Genomic DNA, 19707 nt, shown 5'->3' on the forward strand with positions numbered 1-19707 from the left:
TGAAGTTAAGATAAATGTGAGTTCCAAATAATAAATAAGATGGTTGGTGCAATTATGCAAAACCATTTCACAAACTTAACCTGGAAAAAAAAAACCATCATTGAAGATGATTGTGAACAAAAAATAATAAATTAACAAATAGAAATTGAAATAAATCAAATTGCTAATCTTAAATTGTTAGTTGTTTTGAGTTAAAGAGATAAGAGTTCAAGAGAATATGAAAGAGAATAAGATGGAGCTATGGTGGCTGTTGGAGTGTTGGGTGTTAGGGTTTAAAGTGTTTAGTTACGTTGTTTAAATACATTGGGCAAATGGGCAACTGGGTATGGGCTAATGGGCCATAGCTTCATGGGTTGTGGGATACTGGGATAGTGGGATATCTATAATATATGTGCTTATAAAACGAGTAGCTCGCGAGCTACTCGAATTCGAACTCGAACTACTCGCTATCTAAAATGAGCTTTAAATTAAGCTCAAACTTGACTCATATATTTATGCGGACGAGTTTGAGTTGAGCCGAACTCGAAGTTACTACTCACTTAACAGCTCGACTTCGATGACCAGCCCTAGCATCCCCATTGTCAAGCCTTAACCGTCTGGATTTCTCAACATAATTACGATAATCTTTACCTAAATATGACAGTTTATCAAGTCCACCTGCTTCCACTACCAAAGAAGAATAGCTTTTGTTTGGCCAAATACACGCTTGATCATTTATCTCAAGTTTCCTTTTGACACGTCGATTCAATTTACGATTTCTTATGAAATATCGTGACTTTTCTGGACTCAAGCCATGATTATGATCAAGTACTACAGATGTCCCCCCCCCCCGCCACTTTCCATCATAATCTAAAGCAGCTCTAAGCTTCGCATTGCATTGGGTTTTGGTAATTGGCCGAATGCAATTTGAAAGCATTTCTTGAAGTGCTCTTTGTCTTGCCTGATCGAGAACATGCTTGCCAAAAAAAAAAAAAAACAAACAAACAAAACAAAACACTATTTCGACTAGTACTTCAAAATCTTTTCTGTTTGTTTGTTAACAAACCAAATTTGAATTTTTAACAACAAACTTTATAAAAGAAATATAAATTTAAATGATACATGGGAAAATAAAAAGGGAGGGGAAATATTGTGTTACTTTACATTTGAAATTTTTATAAATAAAAACCCTTGTATAATGGTGTGAAAGTAATGGCGCGGCTAATGGAGAAGAACAACTTTGGTTCGAATTGGGTTTAGAAGAAAGAATGGATGAGAGAGAATGAGGGTTTCAGAAGTTTTTGGTGTGTTTTTGAGAAGGGATGAGAGAGATGAGGGTTTAATAATAAAAAAATAAAACAAATAAAAAAGGCTCCGGTTGACTTTTGCTTATTAGATGGACATGACATGTCAGCGTCCACCTCAGTGTGTTGGTTTATTGTGTCAAGTTCCTGTGTCACTGTAGAATTGTAGAATTACTCCTGAATGTATGCATTCTACATTCTACATGTTGTCATTAGTTTTCAAACTCGTCCTATGAATGGGTGCCATTATATATTACATTATTTTGAAAAATATTTGCAATTATGCAGAGCTATGAGATATAAATATTATATCGATCTTACAACGTGAAAACCCCACTCACATAAAAGAAAGAACCCCTTCAACTTTTTTTTTTTATTTTTTAATAATAGACGTTTGATAGAAGTTTTTTTGAGAATGTCAAATGAGGTGAAGATCATATTGCACCTAGTTGAATAGCTAGGTATTCCCAATCATACGAATAAAGATATGATAAACATCATTTTAAATGCAAAACTATACTTGTATTGACATTTCGACTACATATAATACGACTATGTTTTGAGGTTAAACATGATCCCGAGCTTAAAACTCTTATCGATGTCCTCACTAAAAAAGTAGATGTCATCTATGTTAAACAACAACCCCCTCCTGTCATGAACATTAAATCTACTCGTTGTAATGTCTGTTTTAGTCTTGAGCATTCCGACTTCTATTGTCCTCTTGTTTATGCATAACCACCACCACAACCGTCAAACTTCAACAAGTTAACTCAACCTCAAGGACAAGGAAACTTAGGTGACCAGAATAGAGGTTTAGTGCCCATGACCCCGGAACTATCAACATCAAGACATGAATGCTCAACAAGCCTTAATTCCAGTTCAACCATCTACAGAAGTAGTAGTAGTGACCTTGTTGGAAAAACAAAATCAAATTATGCAACAAAACTCCAACTTGATGAAAGATCAGCATGATCAAAACTCTAATATGATGAAACAAATGATGCAAATGATGCAATCTTTGTGCCAAAAGGTTATTGACATGTATCCTAACCAAAATAATAACCAAACAGGCGTATTTCTAGGTCAAGCAATGCCTAATCCTAAGTCAACAAACACCGCCCAAATAAAAAGTATTCAAAGTAAGGGCCGTCCACTACCTTTCATTCAAAGTGAGTAGTTGATAACCAAGTGACTATGCCTAAAGATCACCCGCAAACTAAAAATGATACCATACCAAATACTATAATAGAAACTGAAGACCCTACAACTGTAGAAGTACCAGTTAAACCACAACCAAAAGGGAAAACCTTACAAGACCCAATAATAGAAATTGAAGACCCTACACCTATAGAGGTTCCAATATGGACACCTAGATGGAAAATGGCTAAAAATAATGCAAAGACTAATAATACTTTTGAACCTTATGCTAAATATAGAGATAAACCAATCGTATTCGAGAGACTAGTTGTATCTAAAAAGGACGAGAATTTTGATGAGATTAGGGAAGTGTTTAAAAATATGACTATAAACTTACCTTTTCTAAATGCTATAAAAGTCTACTTGGACACGCTAAGTTTCTAAAAGAGTTGTGCACCAAGAAGAGGAAAACCAACATACCCCACGAAGCTTCTTTAACTCCGAACAATATCCCTCTTTATCCTGAACATAACGGAATTGTTAAGTACAAGGACCCCGGTCGATCCCACTATACAATGCACCTTAGGCGATACCTTCATAACAACTGCTTTATTAGACCTGGGGGCGATTGTTAACTTACTCCATTTTTATTTATATAAACAACTAGGTCTAACAAAACTTCAACCAACCAAAATGACTTTGCAATTAACCGATGGTTCTATTAAGTATCCCAAAGGCGTAGTTGAAAACATTCTCGTTAAAGTTTAGGATTTTTACTACCCAGTTGACTTTGTTATTCTCGACACAGAAACTGCTCATGATTCTATTCCCATCATCTTAGGGCGTCATTTCTTGGCAACCGCCAATGCCCAAATGAATTGCTGGGATGGCTCAATGACTTTTTCTTTTGGAAATCTTTATGTGGAGGTTAACATATTTAGACTTAAGCAGGGACAACTAGGTTTGCCTGTAGAATAAGAAGTGAAGTCCATTGAGAGTTTTGTATCTCACATTAGTGTGGCTGACGCTTTCGCCCCACACTAGTAGATACCCCTCTTATGGAAGAAGACAAAGATCATAATTTCGACTCCTTGGATGAGATTAATGACTTTTTCAAAGATGCAGATGAATACCATAATTATGTAGATGCGACCAAGCTAGATGAGGAATTCTATGAGTTTCTAAGAGCCTGTGATGATCCACCCTCTCAAAAACTACCTAGAGCACCACCCGACCACCACCCACCTAAGCTAATCCCTCATAGAATCCAATCACTCTTTCCACCCTTTTCTTCTAACACTTATCCACATTCCAAGTATTTTCCACAACCATTCTTTTTTTCACGATTATTCACTTGGACACTCTTTCGTTCAAAAAAGAAGAGAGTACATGCTCGATTAGGTTCTAGGTCCATCAGATCTCGCTCTCATTCCACTAAGTTGCGTCGTAGAAAGTCTTGGTGCTTGATTCTGTTTGGTGGTGTATTACATGTTAACTATTTATGGAAAGATCCACAATTATTTAGATTATTGATGTATGGTAAACTGCATGCTAATACATATATATCACATTAAGTCTAGGGAATCTGACTTAAAAAGACCCATATAATTTTTTGTAACATACCACCTTTCTGGAGTATAGGCCAAACAAATATTTTCAAACTAAAAAAGAGTTTTCCAATTTTGTTTGGGGGTGGCGTATTTTGGTATTTCATTTCAAATCTTTTTGTCACTCTTTGCCTATCATGTTTACTCCAGTAGAGTTTGTGTTAGTTAATACGTAACAGTTTAATTGTGCTTCATGTTATCATATCATCTTTACAATATTTTTGTTATAGGTACTGCCAATTATTGCCACGTTTTTATGGTAAATTCTTTCTTTATCTCTTTACACTTCGAGGACAAAGCGTTCGATTGTTTGGCGGTGAGATAGAAACATTTACAAATATTAGGTACTTTTAGGATGTAAATTACAAACTTTTCTTTATAAAAAATTAAAAATCATAAATATTGTTTATACTAGGCACTTAGATATAATAGTATTGTTCCATTCTCCATGATGATATTAGTCTAGAAATCTCACGTAGTACTTGAATTAGGATTTAATTTTTGAAACATAGATTAATACATAGGTAATAGTCATTGCATCTTTTCATGAACATCTTGCATGAACATCTTTGATTGTACTTGGCAATATTTTTCTGAGACCTAGGTTTGAGTACTTAATACATATCCTGTGAGCATCTAGTCTAAAAGCCTCATAAGAGTGAAATATCTGAGTGATGACACAATGGAGAAGTCAAATTCGAGTAGAGAAATCACACATCCACTTGCTTGATCACCACACCATATCCTAAGCGAGAATTTAGGCCCTCTTTGGATCGATATAGCCAGAAATTCACACGTATATGAAATTTATTATCCACTAGTCGCCCCACTGAGCCTTTCATTAGCCTTTTCACAAACCACAAATCCTTTACCCAATAAAACAAAATAAAAAAATAAAATCAACCTACCTATCTGGATAAGTATGAGAAATAGGATGAGTGAAGAAAAGAGAAGAGAAAAATATGTGTAAACAAAAATTAGTTAGTTGCTTCAGAAATGAAAAAGAAAATAAGTTTCCATCCAAAGAAAAGAAAAGAAAAAAAAAATAAAAAAAAAATGAGAACTCCAAAAATATAATAAAATGAGTCAAAAAGCCAAAATAAAAAGGCTAATGATGGAAACAAAATGTAGAAGCAAACGAACAAGATTTTCTCTAGTTACATAATATGAAGACCCTATTTTCTTAGGCTTGTCTTTTTAAATATCCACTTCCTTCCTTCTTTAACCAATACCTACGCCCTGTATCACCTAATAAAGACATCTAGCTCAATTAGGAATAGGTTGGTGTGATAGTAAGTGGTAGATGTGTTTGATCGACCTCAGCTTCCTTGGATTGTCATTGAGATTGTGAGGAAACGTGTGCCCATTGCACACTGGAGTTAGCAAACTTGAGTGGAAAAATAAGAGTGTTATGTGTTTTGACACATTCCTTGTGAGAACCTACTTAGGCATGCTATCCAAAAGTTTCAGAAACGGACCTGCCATTGCATTTCATATCATAGTTCATTGTATAGTTGTTTATCTTAAGATGATTTGATTATCATGCATGTATTAGTTTAAGTTTTAGAATGATCATCCTTGTTTAAATACTAGTGAGATGTATAGATTCTGAGATAAAATTAGGGAACAATTACTGTTATTTCTTAGTCGTTGTAGTATAAATGAAGTTTGTGAGTACCTTCTTTAGTTTTTTTTTTGTTAAAGGTAATTGATTAATTATAAAGAATAAGGCTTACATGATATCAAAGGTAGCAGAATAGAAAAATAAAATAAAATACAAGCCCGCACTAGAAATGAAAATCTAGTGAACAAAACGATAATAAGTCATATGATGGTTCTCGGATGAATCATGAATGAAGGTCGAGAAATCCACCATATATCTTGTCTCCCCTGTGTTAACGCAACCCCTCATGCAGCACAAATTGTCATTCCCTTTCGTTAGTCTCTCCAAGATGGAGTGAGATTAATCCATCTTTGCTTTTCTTTCAAAGATTGCCGATTTCTTTGACTCTCCAATGCGTGTTGTGTTGTTCTGGGAAGCCTGAACAACTGAAGTAGAATCGCATTCCACCCAGATATAACGCCAACCCAAATCAATTGCCTGTTTAATGGCCTAGATAATAGCCATTGTTTTTCGCCATATAGTTAGTGGATATACCCATCCCACCAAATGGCAGCTCCCAAGAAATCTCCTCAGTAGTTTCGAAGACATATCCCCACTGATCTTCCCCGGATTTCCTTTCAACATCCGTCGGTGTTTATCTTGAGTATACCCGAGGAGGAGGTAGCCAAAAAGCACTCAAAGATTTTTGGGGACCTGCAAATTTTGAATCAGAAATGGAAATGCTTTAGAATCTTGAGGTCATGCATCGAGTTTTCCATAATCCCCGAGGACTTATGGTGCGCTCTTGTAATCGCTCTCTCGACCAAGAAGCAAACTTGTGTGTATCTTGGAACTTTGGCATCATAGAGGTTTTGTTCCCCGGTTTTCCAAAGATCGACCATGATCGCCAAGGAGCAAGCTTTCCACATATCCAAGATAAGTGAGCTGTAATGCTTGCTCTGGCCCTCACATCGAGAAGGACTCGATTCGCTGAATTTGAAAGATTTGCTGTGCAAACTTCCAAATCTTCCTAGCAAAGGCGCAATGGAATAGGACGTGCTCCAGAGTTTCCTCCTGATTTTGACAAATACAACATCTAGATGCAAGGTGAAACTTCCTTTTTTGTAGCTGATCATCCGTTCTAGCAGCACCGTGCGCCAGTTTCCAAGCAATACCTTGTGTTCTCGGCAGAATTTTGGCGCTCCAAATGAACTTACTCCATGCTGATTTCGGAGCTTTTTTCCTGATACCTTCAAATGTTGCTGCCACTGTAAAGTGCCCATTTGTAGAAGCGATCCACACTCTTGAATCTTCTTTGGAACTTTCTGGTTGAGGTAGCTTAGAGATGTCGATGCCCAGCTGATGGAGTACTTGCGTCATCTCGTTGGAGAAGGACCATCTATCCTCATGTATGTAATCACTGAGTCTAGCTTGGAATTTAACAATTTCTTTCCTTTCCTCCTGAAAAAATCGATATGGGCCTCTCTCAGACCCAGTTCTCCTCCAAATGTTAATCGCCTCACCATTACCGACGTTCCAACCATGTAGAGATGCCATTTCATTGAGAGCCCATTTGATGCCGAACCAAAACTATTGAGGTTTTGTAGTTTGACCATCCACCAACTCTGTTGATATATTTCCCTTCATGAAATCTGCCCAGTCTCCATCTTCGGACAGCAGCGTCCAAGCTTGTTTCATTAACATCGCAAGATTAATATCTTTGAGCCTCCTTATTCCTAACCCTCCCTCCTCTATTGGTTTGCATGATTTCTCCCAAGAAACCGTTATAGCTTTCCTTTCCGCTGGGTTGCCACTCCAGATAAAGTTCCTGATGATGTTTTCACATTCCTTTATCACCGATTTTGGCCATTTGTAGATAGCCATATTGTGAACCGGGATACTATTGAGGACATGCTTTGCTAGCACCACCCTTCCTTGGAAGGATAGCATTTTTCCCACCCAACCTGCCGCTCTCTTTCTGATCTTATCCACTAAAGGAGCAAGAGCCGCTTTGGTAACTTTTCCCATGATAAGAGGAACACCCAGGTAGTTCTCCCCAAGGTTAAGACCCTCATCGATGTTTAGCACCCCCAGATAATGGCCTTTCTTCTATCAGCATAGGGCTAAGAAATATATTGCATTTTTCCTTATTGATAATCATCACGAGGAGTCCCGGGTATCGATTCAGAAGTTTCACCAAATTCTTGATACCTTTCATACTAGCATTGCTGAATAGAAACACATCATCGGCAAACATCAAGTGTGAGGGGCTACAGTACTTTGTATTGACCACCATATGTGAGAGCTCTTTATTCTGAATCAGTTTGCTGATGGACCTGCTTAAACAATCCTCCGCCAGGGCAAAGAGCATGGGAGAGAGAGGGTCGCCTTGTTTAAGACCTATTTCTGCAGTAAAGTGACCTTGTGGACCCCATTGAGCAAAATAGATAACATATTGCTTGCGAATGCTCCCTTCAACCATTGAATCCATTTGTCACCGAATCCCACCTGTTGTAGCACCGCCCAAAGAAAGTTCCAATCCATAGTGTCGAAAGCCTGCGAGATATCTATCTTTATGGCGATGTTACCTCCATATCTAGGAGTTTGAAGCTCATTAATCAATTCGGAAGCTAGTCTAATGGCCTGCTGGGAATTCCTGTTTGGGATGAACCCATATTGCTCCTTGCTGATGATCCTTTCTGCAAACGGAGATAATCTCATGTCAAGAATCTTTGTGATCACTTTATAAATGAAATTAGAGAGGCAGATATGTCTGAATTTGTTCACCTGGTTTGCATTTTTCTCTTTCGGGATTAGCACTATGAAGTTAGCGTTAAAACCCATGGGCAACGGCTTTGATGAAGAAGTATTGTATAGCTCGACAAGGTCATGTTGCACAATGTCCCAATAGTGATGGTAGAAGCACCCACCCAAAACCATCGTCCTCGGAGAGCTATCCGCCTTCTTGGAAAAACAGGGGATTTACTTCTTTTCTTTCAAGGTTGGGTGGAGAGAAAGCATTGTCGACCTCGTGATAATCGAGGCATGGAGCCAATAAGATCCCAATCGATATCATGCTCCACCTTTTAAATTTCTCCGAGTAATCGCCACTAGGAAAGAACCAATTTCTTCTTGAGAGTCCATAGTGACCCCTGCATAGTTCTTCATATTAATGATCGTAGTTCTGCATCTATTCAGATTTGCTTGGGCATGAAAGAATTTGGTGCTTCTGTTGTTGTCATTATCCCATTTTGCTCGAGCTTTTGTCTCCGCATTTCGTTCTTGCTCCAATAACATCTCCACCTTATTTTCTTGGTCCACCATGAGCGCAAAGAGTCCCTCCGACATGTATCCTTGGTCAAACTGCTCCTGCATCTGTTCAAGGATTTTGGTTTCTTCCTCAACCTTCACCTTAATATTGCCAAAGACTTCCTTGTTCCATGTTTTCAGAGCCCTTTTCAATCTTTTCAACTTTTGAGTAAGAATATATATCGAGTGTCCCATGATGGGAGTTTCCCAAATTTTGTTGCACCAGTTCTCTGAAGGAGGGATGATCACACCACATATTAAAGAACTTGAAAGGGATATTCTTCGGTTTGGGGATGTCTATACTTCTCCCCACCAGAGGAGAATGGTCGGAACATAGTCTGTTAGCCACTTCCTCTACTGTGAGCTGTTGCTGAGAGCAGTGAAAGATAGTAGGAGTAGCAAGAGAGACTTTCCAAAATAGCCAAAGATTGGGTACCTGAATATGTCTTGAATTACAGAGGAAAGATGTGTTTAGCCCCAGAGACTGAAGAAAGGTTTTAGACATGTCCTCTACCTTTATCATAGGTTTAACAATACCTATTATATCCGGATCCCATTTGCGAATCAACTTAGAAAGTCGATTTTGTAACTTATCATTTGCGATACCTCGTATATTCCAATATATGCATCTCATTGTGAATATTAGAGATTTATTGTTGAAAAGTCGGAAACCGATTAAGAATCCTTCACATCGGACCTAGTTCGTGGATCTAGATCCAAAGGGAGGGGAGTTGTTTTGAATCGCCATTGTGGCTTATAAACACCTCTGCTAGGATGTGCTTGATCATCATGAGAAGTCTCTTGGTTCGCATCCATGAAGGTATCTCCTTCTTTAGAAAACTCTCACGAGACTATAACTCGTCCACTAGGGAATTCTTAGTGGTTTAAGGCCTTATCAAGATATGGTCAATACATTCGACTCAAATAAACGAGACTAGTTAAAAATACATTTTGGCCACTTATTTTAATTTATCATATTTGCTTGAGGACAAACAAAATGCTGTTTGGGGGTGGTTTGATAAGAGCCTAAAACTGTAGTTTTAACCCTTTTAACAATATCACTTTTGACCAATTATGTGATTAATAAGTAAAAGTTAATATCAAGTATCGTGTTCTTATGTATTTCAGGCATTGGAGTCAAATATGTGTAGAAATGCGCCCCTTTTGTGAGATAAAGGAGCAAGGGTTGGTTGCTAAGAAGTTCTATGATAAAATGCCAAGATTCAAGGAGATAAAACCATTTTAAATCCTGGTCAAAGCTAAAAAGTCAAAGTTAACGCGGGCAGAAACAACACACAAAAGTCAGTAGAACTTCCAAAGGCCGTATCTTTGGACTTAGATCTCAGAATTGGGCCTATCTTATGTCAAAACGACCTTCTTGGAAAGAGCTTTCCAATGGTCCCAGCCTTGACCCAATCAGAGGAACATAAGTGGATGAAAAGGCTGTTGAAGTAAAATCTAACTGAAAAGCCCTTTGTTGACTGAAGTACTGAGGTTTTGGGCTCAATTTTCCGGCCCAAAATAGGCTCCTCAGCCCATGCACGATTTTGTGGATCTGGTCTCCTCCATTTAACAAACAAATACTTAGCTCTTAAGGATAGTTAGATCTAGATCAGAAAGTTAGTTTTTTACTTAGTTTTTAGTTAGTCAATAATCCAATAGTTAGTTTTTACTTAGATTTACTTAGTCTAGATCAAATAGTTAGTTTTAATTCATTAAATTAGTTTATATAGATTAATCTACTTAGTTGTCAATTCTATTAGTTGCTAGAACAAGTTTTGAATCTTATAATAAAATACTTAGTTTATATTTCAATCTTCAAATTCCAATTCAAGTTAATTTAATCAACTTTAGTTTAATTTAATTATGTCTTATTATTATTATTTATTGTTAATGAACCCAATAAAACTAGGCTAAAAACTCCATTAGAGGAGTTTTATGAAGTCTATGTGAGGGTTATGATTGTTTTTCTTTAGTTTTCTTATTGTCTTATGTGCTTCAAGTTCAAGTTTTATAGTTGTCTAGAAATAGAGATTACAGAAGTTGAACTAGAGAAATGAAACTCCACAGAGAGATTTGTGGAGGAGAATTTTTCTTATGCTAATCATATCTTAGTACAGAGATTGCTAGGATTGGTTAGAGATCAATAATAAATTGTGGCTTTTGTTGTTTTACCTTGTGTAGATTAATAAAGGTTAAGATTAAAACATGAGAAACTAGTTAGAATAATCATAGCTTCACATAAATGGATTAATCCTTCCTCTATGTTATTCCAATTCATTAAATTTACTTTTTAATTGCTTAGTTTAAATTAGTTTAATTTATAATTAGTTTATTGCATTGTTAGTTTAAATAATTTATAATTAGTTTTAGTTTAAATAAATCACATGCAACACTACTCTCATTGTTCTCACTATTATTTCCTTGTGTTTGATTAATTGAATTCGCTTAGTCTTGATATATTAAGAGTAGAATGAATCCCTAATTCTCTATATTGTATAATGAATTGAGAGTAGGAATATTGATTTAAACACTTGTTTATGTGATTGATTATTTGTGTTTACGATAGATAGTTTCTATATGTAAATTTGTCTTTATCAGTTGCTCTTGCATTAAGTTCTTCTCTCTTTGTTTCCATGTTGTTCATCTTGTCTTGTTTCCATTTGTTCATCACTTAAGCTTTCAAACTATATAAGAATGACATTAAAAATAGGGTCGAATTGAGATAAACTAAAACTAAACCAACTATGGTTTTATTCTCTATTTTGCAAACATCACGAATCCTGATTCAAGGAGCATATATAATGTTGGTAAAAGAATTTGCATCAGAATGTTACTGATATAAGAATGACACATTAGTAGTAAACGTGGTGTGAGAATGAGAAGAGGTGGCTACTGGTTGATTGACACATAATAGTTGAGTCAAATGTTTTCTCGATACGCAAATCAAGGCTATGGGTGGATTGGTAACTCAGTGAGTGGCCGGATCCATGGTGTGGAAAAATGGATCGAGGGTTAGAACTTAGAAGTTAGAACTAGACTTAGAACTTGCTAAACCACAAGTTGTTAGAGCATTCCCAACAAGTCAGTATTTAGGGAAATTGACAATTTTCACCGTTTTTGACTAAAAAGTCAAAAACCCTTGCCCAATGCAAGGGAGACAAAGTCGGTCACTCGTCACTAAGTCAAAACTCCAATAGCAGTTGCTACCGAGATAGTTGCTGAGTTGTGAACTTTGGACGAGATGTTTGATTCTGTCTGGATTACAAAACTCATCAAACGGAATTAAACATCTCGTCTCGATATATTTCTTTTTTTCCAAACGGAATCAAACATCCCGACCGGAGTCCTAACGGCTAGTTTATATCCAACAACGGTCAGAAAGTCAGGAAGGTAAAAAACGGCCAAAAATTAAAACTTTGATATATATACAACATTTGTTTCATTTCAACTCACACTTCCAACAATCATATTTCTTATTATTCAAAATTAGTTTAATTAAATTACTTTCAAATGGCATCTCAAGCAAGTCAAGGAAGTGGTAGCACTCAATCAAAACCAAAGAAGACATCAAGTCACTTTAGCATGTCCGAAAATCAAGCTCTATGTCCTGTTTGGATAAAAATTAGTGAAGACTCCGTTATTGGTGCTTTCCAAAATGCAAAAGGATTTTGGAATCATGTAACGAACGAGTTCAATCAAACACGTGGGTCAGATAGGTCTTCTGATTCAATTTGCAATAGATGGAAATATATTTCGAAAATGATGAATAAGTTTGTTGCAATTGTGAATATGGTGGAGGCTCGAAATGCAAGTGGTACTACAATACAAAGCCAGGTAATTACAATTTCGTCAATTTGTCAATTTATAAATTTTGTTTATGACTATCTTAGTCTAATTCTTGTTTTTTTTTAGTTGTCTGAGGCAAGGATGACATACCAACAATAAGAAAAAACGTGTTTTTCACTTGATCATTGCTATGTTATACTCAAGGATAATCTAAAATGGAGTAATATTTTTGAGACAAGGTCAAGCCACCCCACAAAGGAAAAGGTCGCAAAAATGATGGTGAAGATTCAACTTCTAATTCACCAAGTGTTGGTGGAGTTCAATCGAGAGGGTTCTAAAGATATTGAGCATCCTCTTGGATCAAGAAAGCCAAGTCCAAGAGGAACCAAGAAAAATCAGTTGGTATGTTGGAGGGTTTCTTTATAACGCTTAGAGGATACATTTTCAAATGAAGAAAGTGAAACACAAAAGTGCATAAAATTTAGAGAAATGGAGCTTGCAAATGGTCAAAGAGCTATGACGCCGAAAGAAGAAAAAAATCGGGTTCAATTGGAAAAAAATCGGCCTCAAAATATGCAATGTGAAGCTAAGACTTTAGCTACCAATACAAGTGTCCTCCATCCTGATACCGCTATTATGATAGAGCAACAACAGGCTAAAATATATGTGTTGAATGGGAAAGGGCTAGAGGTGGTTCTAGCTCAAACTAAGCTTATGTAATATATGGTATTTTATTTTAATTAATGCACTATGTATTTTAATTTCAATGTATTTTTAATTAATGAACTATGTATTTAATTTCATTGTCTTTTTAATTAATGCATTATGTATGTTCTTTTCAATGTATGTATAATAGATTTGTAAACTGAGCTTTGAGATAGTGATTTACTATCAATCTTATCTATTCTTTGTACTTCAAAAAATTATTATTAATACAATTACCCTTAGCAAAAAAATTCAATGTATGTATAATTAACGAACTATGCATTATGTTTACTAATCAAGATAATTATTTTCATAGAAATACAATTACCAATAAAATTAAAATACATTGTAATATAGTTCATTAAAATACAACTCATAAAACACATAGGAACTTCATAGTTCACTTTTGGAATTACATAGGAAATATATCACATTTTGGAACTTTATAGTTCAATTTTGGAATTACGTAGGAAATACATCAAACTTTGGAACTTCATAGCACACTCATTTTAATTTCCATTTTCCACTCTTTCTCCCTCTAGATCCGACCAACTTAGATCATAAATTAGTGTTGGTGTTTCTTCAAGACTAGTCCAATTCCACACATGCTCAACTAAATCCCTTTGAAGATTAGTTTGTGTAACTTAATAATTTATAATTTTATTTCTTGCTTGAATCATTTGATAGACAAAATGATAGTCATCGTCTTCTTGGTAGAGTTTAGGTATGATTTCTTTCCTCTCACCTTTCCAATTCCACACTCCACTTTCACGTTCATTCTCAACAATCATATTATGCATTATAATGCATGTCTTCATTATGTTCCCAAGAACAACAACGCTATGACAACACGCAGAAGCCTTAATAATATGTCATCTTGCCTGCAAAACTCCAAACGTCCTTTCAATATCTTTTCTTGCAGCTTCTTGACGTTGACTAAATATATTTTCATGGTTATTTCTTGGATAATGAATGGATTGAACAAATGTGCCCGATTTTGGGTAAATACCATCAGTAAGATAATATCCCATATCGTAGGCATTACTATTCACATTAAAATTAATAGTAGGAGCCTCACCTTGCTCTAATGATTCAAAAACATAATAATGATAAAGCACGTTAATGCCATTATGCGAACCTGGTAAGCCGAAGAAGCAATCATTACACCATAACAAGATATTTGTAACACGCACCTTTTTTGTTTTGTAACACTTTTTTACCGTTAGTAAGTCACTAACGCTACAAAAGCGTTGGGAATGTTGCATAAGTGTTAATTCGGATGAATTTCAAGAATTAATTTCTAACCTTTTCAAATGGGATAAAATCGTGTAATAAGTGTTACAAATCCTCAAACCTAAACTTCCTATTTTGTAATGAACCTTTGCCTCTCCTGTGGGCGATAACATAGAATCCATTAACCATCTTAACTAGAGACGAGAACTTGCACCTCTCTTGGCTTCTTAACAAAGGCCTAGTGCCTCTTATCTTCTCCTCCTCTATCTATCTCTTCACTCCTTGCTTTCCTTTATCTTAAACTCCTGTTCTGAAAGTTTTCAAATAGTTCTAAAGGTTTGATGTGGGAAGTTGGGTTAGTAGAAAGCACTTAAAGCATATAGTCATGAATAATCAACAAGCTATGGAAGTGGCAACAGAAGGAAACAGGAAAATAGAGGATCTACAGAAAGATATGTACAAGTTATTATTTGCTAAGAAACAGAGTGTGGTAGAAATAGATTGCTTAAATATTGAAAAGCAATTCAATGAGAAACTCACTCTGATGGGAAAACTGTATGGAGGCCATACTATAGACCTGGAAGAGTTAAGTGAGGAATTACATCGAACATGGCAAACGAAGAAAGAAATCTGTCTGGAATTGATAGACAGAGAGCATGTCTGTATCACCTTTGAAGAGGAAAATGAACGGAATCATGTGCTGGAGAACGGTCCATGGATAATTTATGGACATATATTCTCGGTCAAGGAATGGATTGGATCTAGCAAGATGGATGAGTACAACTTTGATTTTTTTAAATTTTGGGTTCATATTTGGGATCTTCCAAAGACACGCATTAACAAAGCAAATGTTTGGAAGATAGGAGCAGATCTAGGGACATTATATGAAGTGGATCTATCTTGCCCACCAGACTTTAATCAACCAGTGGCCAGAGTAAAAGTTGAAATGGACATAAAAAAGAGACTGCAAAAGATCAGAAGGTGAAACTGGAAACAGGAGAGATCTTTGAAGTGATACAAATATGAAAAGCTCAAAATCTTCTGCTACTTCTGTGCAGTAATAGGTCACGATCATTATAGTTGCCGGATCAGAGCATAGCACAGGTATGAGATATCAAAATATGGAGGATCACCAAAGGACATTAAACCTTTCTTCACAAGTCAGATGAAAGCACATAAATTTTTCAATGGCATTGCCTATTCAGGTAAACAAACGGTTACCATAGTAGGTACTCCTCAAAAACTCAGGTTCGAGGAGACGCCGGCACCGTCATCACATGGAGGTAGGGGGTATAGTATGCGAGCAAGACAAGAAAGATGGAGAAAGTCCACGTCAGGGGGGACAGAGGCTACTAGAGACAAACATTTGGATTCAGTAGCAGTAACAAGGAATGAGGCCCAAGCAACGGTTACCATAACGGATACTAATTTTCTAGCTGCGTCCCCAACGGATATAATCCAGAGGGCTGGACCCCCTAAGAAGGCTAGTCCGCTTGGACTAGACCAAAACAAGGAAGTTAGAGAAGGGCCAGAAAGAAAGGGGCCTGGGATCTTGGGCCCTGGGCCAGATAGGGGAACAAGAAGGAGAATGGATGTAAATGAGGTGGACATAGGGGTTAGGCCTGCATAGGGGATACCCGGATGGGTCGATGACGAAAGCAAGACAACCCATGTCATGGATGGGTTATAGTTCGATGGGCCAAAAGATAGAGGATGGATCGATCTAGACCCAAAGGAAACGAAACAACTAAGGGTCAAATCACTAGGAGTAAAGGAAATAGGGCAAGCAGTTCTACTCACCTACTCTCGACGGTTTCCAAGACAAATGACTTTACAGCCGAGGAAATCCAGCCAAGCACAGTGGCTATTCCCAATATGCCATATCAATCAATTGGATTTCGATTTCAAAGTAAGGCAACACGTGGAAGAGGTTTTAAGATGATGGTTTCCCGAGGACATAAAAAGAAGCATAAATGTCAGGGTATATCAAGTGGTCAGGCATGTTTTGAAGATTAGACAGAAGGGTCAAGTGGAGTGGTTAGAAAAGGAGAGAAGAGAAAGGGGTGTTTGGGAGTGTTGGAAAAGGTAAATATGGCAGATTAAGGAGATAATGGATGGCTACAGAGGAGTATTAAAGGGGTTGCGAAAAAATCAAAAAGGGCAAAAAGAGAAGTTGATGAGGTGAGAAGAAGAGGGGAAGGACATCTGTTGTTCCAACAGAAGCTCAAATTATTCCTGTATCAAGTGGATCAGAAAGATCCCAAGGCCTGCAGAGGATGATGGAATGGCTACTTCTTCGGAGCCATCTTCAACGTAATCAGATGACTTAGATACTGAGGATGAAGAGTCTGAAGAATCTAAAGAGATGGAGGAAGAAGTACAGATAGATGATGATCTAGAATAAGAAGTGATTAACTATGAAGCACAAGATATGGTATGATTGGATGATGATAGTGATGGATCTGATTTCTAACTAGTACCCCTAGCTATGGATGACTTTACAGTTGTGAAAAAAATTCAATATAAGGAGAATCAAGAGGTAGAACAAGGTGACTCTAGGTATGGGGAAAAGAGGGAAGAAAGCTTAGAACAAGTCAGGAGCTATGAAGAGAATAATGATGAAACTAGCAAAAAATCCCCTCTTCTCCCCCGTGATTCGTGGTGGTTGTCCCTTCACAACTACCTTTGTCTCCATGACGATACACGCCTGGAATTGTCAGGGGATTTGTACCACCATGACAGTTTAACAACTAAAGGACCTAATAGGAAAGTTTGATGTAGATATTGTGTGTCTCTCGTAAAACCAAGGCTAGCAAGGAAGGTATAAACAAGTTAAGTAAGAAGTTGAAGTTTAGTGGGCATTTTGCTGTTCCAGCTAAAAGACTGAGTGGGGGCTTGGCTATCTTATGGAAGGAAGGGGTGGACCTGGAGATTCTTGGGGCATCATGCAACCAAGTGACATGTAAAATTTTAAATTATTTCCATAAAGAGCCATGGTTTTTTACTTTTACGTATGGTGAACTTGTAGCGCACAACAGAAATAAAGTGTGGAATGAACTAAGGGAATTAGCCCCTCTAGTTCCTGGCCCATGGTGATTGTTTAGGGATTTTAACGTGATTTCTAGCCTGGATGAAAAGATAGGTGGCAGAAGTAGGATTACTAAGAACATGTATGATTTTAATAGTTTAATTAATGATTTGGGGTTAGTGGATTTGGGGTATAAAGGCCTTAAGTATACTTGGAGCAATAACGAAGGCCTAGTGACCATATTTTGGAAAGGCTTGACAAAGTCTTGGCCACTTTAACCGGCTTGCCGCTTTCCCTAATGCCCAAATCGGAACTTGGGCTAATGCTACTTCTGACCATATATCTCTATTAATTAATCTGGCTAAGAAAGAGGATAAACTTCATAGACCTTTTAAGTTCTTTGACATGTGGTTCAATAATGAGACTTGTATGGAAGTCATTGAAAAGCATGGAATTCGATTACTCATGATCTTCCTGATAGTAATTTTATGCATAAGTTGGATAAGACCAAAAAAGACTTAACTATGTGGAATAAATATGTGTTTGGTAACATCTTCACCAATATCAAATCCATTCAATCTAAGCTTGACTCTGTGCTGGCTAAACCTTTTAGCATTGTAAATTAAAATAAAGCTAAGGGTTTAAAAGATGAGCTGTTGGACTGGTATACTAAAGAGGAGGATTATTGGAAACAAAAGTCCTCTAACTTTTGGCTTAAAGATGGAGGTAGGAACACAAAGTTCTTCCATCTCTCCACCATCTACAGGAGAAGAAAGAATATCATTGATAAGATCAGAAATAATGATGGAGAATGGAAGGAGGGTAGGACTGATGTGGGGGTCTCTTTAAATCAGTATTTTAAGGAGATCTTCACCTCATAACACCCTGGGAGAAATGAGCATATCCTGAATTTGTTCCAACCATGTGTGACAACAAGGGACAATGAGATTCTTACTGCTATCCCTGCAGGAGGGGATATTTGGGCAGTGGTTAGAAAGATGGGGAGTTTAAAGTCCACTGGACCTGATAGGTTCCAAGACATTTTCTATCAGAATTGCTGGGACATCATAGGTCTTGCTGTGATTGCTTTTGTTCAGGACTTCTTCAACCAAGGGTTCTTTAATCCTGGGTTTAATGAGACTTATATAGCTTTAATTCCAAAGATAGCAAATCCTGATCATGCTTCCAAGTTTAGGCCTATTAGCCTGTGCAATTTTGGGTACAAGATTATCTCTAAGCTTCTTACCAACAGACTCAAAGGTCTTATTAATAAAATTATCTCCCTATTCCAAGGGGCTTTTATTAAAGGCATAAGCATAGGAGATCATGTTGGTTTAGCCTATGAAGTCTTTCATAATATGAAGAATATGAAAACAAAGAATAAGGGCTGAATTGCCTTTAAATTGGACATGGCTAAAGCCTATGACAGGGTTGAATGGTCTTTTATGGATATTATTTTTGAGAAGGTTTAATCAAAAGTGGAGACACATGATTCACCAATGTGTCTCTATTGTGTCTTTCCATATCATGTTGAATGGGACCCCTCTTGAGAAGTTTGTCCCTGAAAGAGGGGTTAGGCAAGGGGATCTCTTATCCCTTTATTAGTTTAATTTGGTATCTGAAGCTTTGTCTAGGATGGTGGCAAAAGCTGAAAATGAAGAGGAGTTACATGACATAAAAATAAAAAGGCACTCCCCTGCTCTAACACATTTGCTTTATGCAAATGATCTCATTTTATTTATTAAAGCAAATGTGTTTGAGAGTGGGAATCTAAAAAAGATTCTGGATGACTATTGTGGGGCTTCAGGCCAATTGATAAATTATGAGAAGTCTAGTGTTTTTTTTAGCAGAAATGTTACCTACAGACAAAAATTCAGACTCAAAAGATTCTGGAATATTAGAAACTTTGCTCCTAAAGAGAAGTATCTTGGTGTCCCCATCATGTTATCCAGGAAAAAGTCTGAGGACTTTGATTATTTAGTAGATAAGATACACAATAAGATTAAAGGTTGA

General features: G+C 36.8%; 2 protein-coding genes across 2 annotated transcripts; one reads left to right on the forward strand and one right to left on the reverse strand.

The window, feature by feature from the left end:
* Positions 1-6596: 6596 nt before the first annotated feature.
* On the reverse strand, positions 6597-7187 carry LOC147483306 (uncharacterized). The gene has a single exon (XM_086579531.1). It carries the CDS (start codon positions 7185-7187, stop codon positions 6597-6599), a length of 591 nt encoding a protein of 196 aa, XP_086435657.1.
* Positions 7188-19329: 12142 nt separating this feature from the next.
* LOC147483307 (uncharacterized) lies at positions 19330-19707 on the forward strand. Its single transcript, XM_086579532.1, has one exon. The coding sequence runs from the start codon at positions 19330-19332 to the stop codon at positions 19705-19707; it is 378 nt and encodes a 125-aa protein (XP_086435658.1).

The sequence above is a fragment of the Coptis chinensis genome, chromosome 8, assembly GCF_015680905.1.
Source record: "Coptis chinensis isolate HL-2020 chromosome 8, ASM1568090v1, whole genome shotgun sequence".
NCBI lineage: Eukaryota > Viridiplantae > Streptophyta > Magnoliopsida > Ranunculales > Ranunculaceae > Coptis > Coptis chinensis.